The following is a 4,581-nucleotide window of genomic DNA, read 5'->3' as shown; positions in this document are numbered from 1 at the left end:
GAATGCCTCGTGCCTGGCAGAGAGGAGGGATTTTGGGAATACTCCGTCCTCCCCACAGGCTGCGCGCACACATCTCCTCAAAGCACGGGATTATCTTCGTATGAATCAAAGAGCAGCTTGATTAAAACCTGTAGCCTGACAAAGGAGGGAAATGAAGCAAATGAAAACATTCATTTCGAGACAAAACTTTATGCCAGTGTGACTTTGGGAGCAAAGCCCTTCCCGAGCGCTCCCTTCTGCTCCGCTCGGCTCGCGGCGCTTGGGGAGCGACATCTGGGGGCTCTGTCAGAGGTGGCTTCGTCAGAGAAAAGCATCAAAAGGAACTCAAAGCAAGGACTGGAACACCAGATGTCAAAACCTGGGCCGGGCTTTGGGACACTTGCTCAGGACTTTGCCCTTCGGAAGGAAGTTTTTTTAATTCCCGCTCCGACGCCGTTGCGGAAGGACCTTTTGCGGAGAAGGGACTCCGGGAGAGGCTTCCCCAGGGGCAGCTCCTCACCCCTGCCCACCTTGGACAGGCAGCTGCTCAGCAGCACCAGGCACGAATCCCATCTCCCATACAGCTGGCAGGTCAAATAAAAGGGGTTGGTGCTCTGGAGATTAAAGGCAAACAAACAAACAAACAAACAAACGGGGAAAAAATATATAAGAGAAGGTAAAATTACGGATTTGTGTATTTGCCAGGACTTGTTCAGGATACAGAGCAAAGTAGAAACACAAAAGCAATTTATGCTTTGAATGCCAGGGATGAGCTGTTATTTTCTAAGGATTTATCGTGTTCAAAATCAGATTTTTTCATTGTTTTTTATACATTTCTGGTCTAAAATACTGATACAATTATGTTTAGGGTATGATATGAATTGTTTTCTGTGATGCTGACCAGCTGTGACATAGTTTCCTTGGAACAACCCAGGTGTTTATTGCTGGAAAATGAGATTTCTTCAGGGAAAAATGAAATACCAGCTTTGTATAACCTGTGTGAACTTCTGCTCCTGAAATTACAGGTAAGAGAAAACAAATATACCTGTAAAGCTAAAATTTGGGGGATGCTTTCCAGTAGTTATGACCAATTCTGGAAGTAGTTCTGAGTAAGTTTAATAATGACAAAATAGTAATGGGAATTTTAAAAAGTCTGCATAAAAATCCAGGCTTGGACAAAAATCCAGGGTTTTGCACACATTCCTTTTACTTGCACTCTATAGGACAAAAAAAGAAGCCAACTACATAAAAACTTCCACATATTTGAACAGCTCTTAAAATAAACTGCATTTAATAACTGCTGAATTATAAAATAAAACCATTTCCTGGCATGTCTGTGGTTGCTCTGTGTGTATTTCATCATATCCTGATTTCCCAGCTGATTTTCCATCTTAAAGAAGTCATATTCTGTAATATCTAAAAATTCCATGCAAAGCCATAGGATTAACACCTGGAACTACTGGCAAAGCTTAATTAGAATTTTTTTTAATTCAGGGTTTTATTGCTCTTCTTTAATACTGGTTATTAAGTTAACTTTTTTTGTTTGTTTAATGACTTTTTCTGCCACCAACACCTTCTGCCACTGACAAGGCGCGTCCCAGATTGAATTTTCTGCCTATCAAGAAAAACACTTTTTGCAAGGAATAAAACTTTTAAACCCAAAAAAGCAGGCACAGAGAAATTCTCCTTTTGAATTTTTAGCTGCTATTTCACTAGATTTCCTGAACAAATAACCTTTAATTTGACATTTATTGAAGCAATTAAAGTCCTTTTAACCATGATATCATTGCCATAAAGAGAATCCATCCATTAGGAAATATGGCTACTCAGATCCAGCTGTGTCTAAATAAATCAGTTGATTATAAATAAGTTAATTAATTGATAAACTCACTAGCAATAAGTTAAATTAATACATATATATCTAATTGCACCTCTTTGAGATGTGCAAGGAATTCAGATTAAATGGAGAGGAGATTTGTGATTTTCTCTCTTCCATCCAGGATTTCAGCTCCCCACACTTCACATTAAATATGCACTGAGTTGCTCACATGATTATTGCAGAGGCTTGCATATTTTATTAATAACACCAGGAAAAATTAGGCTATGCTCCAGGAAAATTAGGCAATAATACTTAACCAATAGCTTTAATACAAGAAAGTTTTTTTGTTTTATAAAAAATAAAAAACACAGCAGCAAAGAAGCAGCCAAGCAAACAAATTGAATTTAAATAAAGAAGTAATTTAAGAGGAATGAAACAGATCTGGGAGTAATTGGAGAATGGGACTTACCATGGAAGGGTCAACTGGGAAACCCGAGCACACCAATGTCATGGAGATCCACAGGATGAAAACCAAGTTCAACCTGCATAGACTTCAAAGAAAAGCTGAGATTAATGAAAATTTGGACCAAAACCAAGCAAAATATGAGCAGAGAGCATCCCATGCACCAAGAACCCCGCGGTGGCTTTACCTGTTCATTTTTTACCCAGCGCTGTGTGCGTGAACATGCAGCTCCACATCCAAATTCCTCACATATCCTTTCAGTTCTTCCTCAGGTGACCATTTTATACCAGAGTTCAGGAGGGAAAATGTCATCAAAGCTGATTTTATTCTGACTAATTGCTCCTTGTTTGGCCTTTTCTTCTTGTTAAATGGGAAAATGGCAAGAACACGCTCAGCTGCCATCACCAACCCCGGGGATTTCATTTAAAGTGTCCCATTAAATGTCTCTCGAGTGGTTTTATTGTTACCTCTGTGTCATCACTGCAAGCCTGGTCAGAGGTCTAAAGATTTCAAAAATCCATCTCAAGAGTTTGTTGCCACTTCCAATATATCAGGTGGAGACCTTGCAAAGCCTGGCAGCAAGAGAGAAACATTAAAAGTCCATTTTAAGTAAAAAAATCCTCAAAGAGTCTTATTATACTCAAAACAACCCCATAACAAAGAATAATTTTTTTTTAATCTTTCTCCCCCCAACATTATTTTTTTTTATGTGCTTAGTTCTATATACACCAAATGAAATTATTTTCTGGCAATTAAAATTCTTTGGACATTAATTTCTACTATGCAGCCGTATCTCAGCCCACACTGAGTTTAGCCAATCCAAACTTCTATAGGGTTAATAAACTCTGTTAATCTCATTAATAAACTCTGTTAATCTCCAGCAGCACAGCAAATGTTTCATGTCTAAAAGCATCATTTGTTGCTGCAACAAATTTAATGGTGCAGTGTTTTAGGGGATTCTGTGGTTTATTTATCCAGAATGGGGTGAAAGTGCTGAATCCCACAGGGTCTGGGAATGTTGGGCTGCACAGGGAATGCTGAAAAACATTAAATTCCATTTATTTTTTCTGAGAACGACCAGCACAACTACAAAAACGTGCTGGGTTAGTGCTTGGACTCACTGATCTGAGAGCTTTTCCAACTTTAACCATTCCAGGGTTCAAAAGAAAACACGGAGGAGCATTTTTTGAGAGCCACAGAGTGTCAGACATGCACAGAGTGAGGCACAAACCCCAAATGTTGCATTTCCTGTGGTGTTGACACAGAAAAATCAACAGACAAGGGCTCAAGAAGGGACCTTGGTGTGAGTCTTTGGGGAGACTGAACTGTTATAAATGATGCCAAATTTCACTGCAATATTTCAGATCATTTCGATGGTCTGGAAGGTCTTTTACAACCATAATGATCCCATGATGCTGTGATTCAGTCTCCTGATAAAGTGCATTTCATTCCAGGAGCCAGAGAACTGTGAGGAGAAACCCAGTGGCATGGAAGAACCTTCAGGAGTTTTAAACAAAAATTCCTGATGTGATCTCTGCCTGTGGTTGACCATTTCTCCCTCACCATGGTGGTGCTGATCACGTCAAGGTTGACAAAATCCAAGATTCTGAAATTACTTTCTAAAAAGAAAAAGTGGTTTTAAAAGAATTGTGATTGCTGGTGAAGCTCTCCATGATTCTCCAGGGCCACAAGGGCTGAAATGAGGATGAAATTTGCCTATTTTAAAGCCTGCAGCTTAAAACTCTTTATAAACCCATCAGCAGAACAGGTGACTATTTGCATTTCCAGCCTTATTCAGAGAGAAAATCCTTTCTTTGAATGGAACCTCCCATTCCCACTCATCCAGGACCTCCAAGTGCAAGGATAAGAGGATTAGGTCGTGTTCCTGCTGCACAGAAAAGCACTTTGGGCTGGGTTCTGCCTGGGCACAGCTCAGCTCAGCTCTCATTGTGCCTGCATTTAGTCCAACTCCGTTTTAATCTGAAATTAACCTTCACACAACACTTTTTGTGGAAGGTGAGGGGCCAGAACAGGCTGGCAATTGAAGCTCAGGGTTTCTGGATTCAGCCTGAGACTCTCTGGGTAAACTATGGTGGATTATTGACTTAATTCTAAAATTTGTGAGTTGTTTGATCTCCCATTGGGCCTGGTCAGTCCCTCCTATCCTCACCTTTCTCACATCCCTCTAAAAGAGAAGTTTTGACCAGGTGAGAAATCACAAACTGCTTTGGAACTGAAGAACCACAGGATCATGGAATAGTTTGGGTTGGAAAAGCGCCCTGAGACTGAGTCCAACCATTCCCCAGCACTGCCCCACGTC

General features: G+C 40.3%; 1 protein-coding gene across 1 annotated transcript; it reads right to left on the bottom strand.

Moving 5' to 3' along the window:
- Positions 1 to 383: 383 nt before the first annotated feature.
- Positions 384 to 2,366, bottom strand: NPS (neuropeptide S; the record flags this gene model as incomplete). Its single annotated transcript, XM_031059902.1, is given in 2 exon segments — positions 384 to 593; positions 2,268 to 2,366. Coding segments are annotated over 2 exon segments (309 nt in total), but the record flags the coding sequence as incomplete, so codon positions are not given.
- Positions 2,367 to 4,581: the final 2,215 nt, after the last annotated feature.

Source organism: Geospiza fortis, unplaced genomic scaffold (assembly GCF_000277835.1).
Source record: "Geospiza fortis unplaced genomic scaffold, GeoFor_1.0 scaffold452, whole genome shotgun sequence".
Classification (NCBI taxonomy): Eukaryota; Metazoa; Chordata; class Aves; order Passeriformes; family Thraupidae; genus Geospiza; species Geospiza fortis.
Note: the sequence above shows the minus strand (reverse complement) of the source record. Positions and strands in the feature narration are given on the sequence as shown.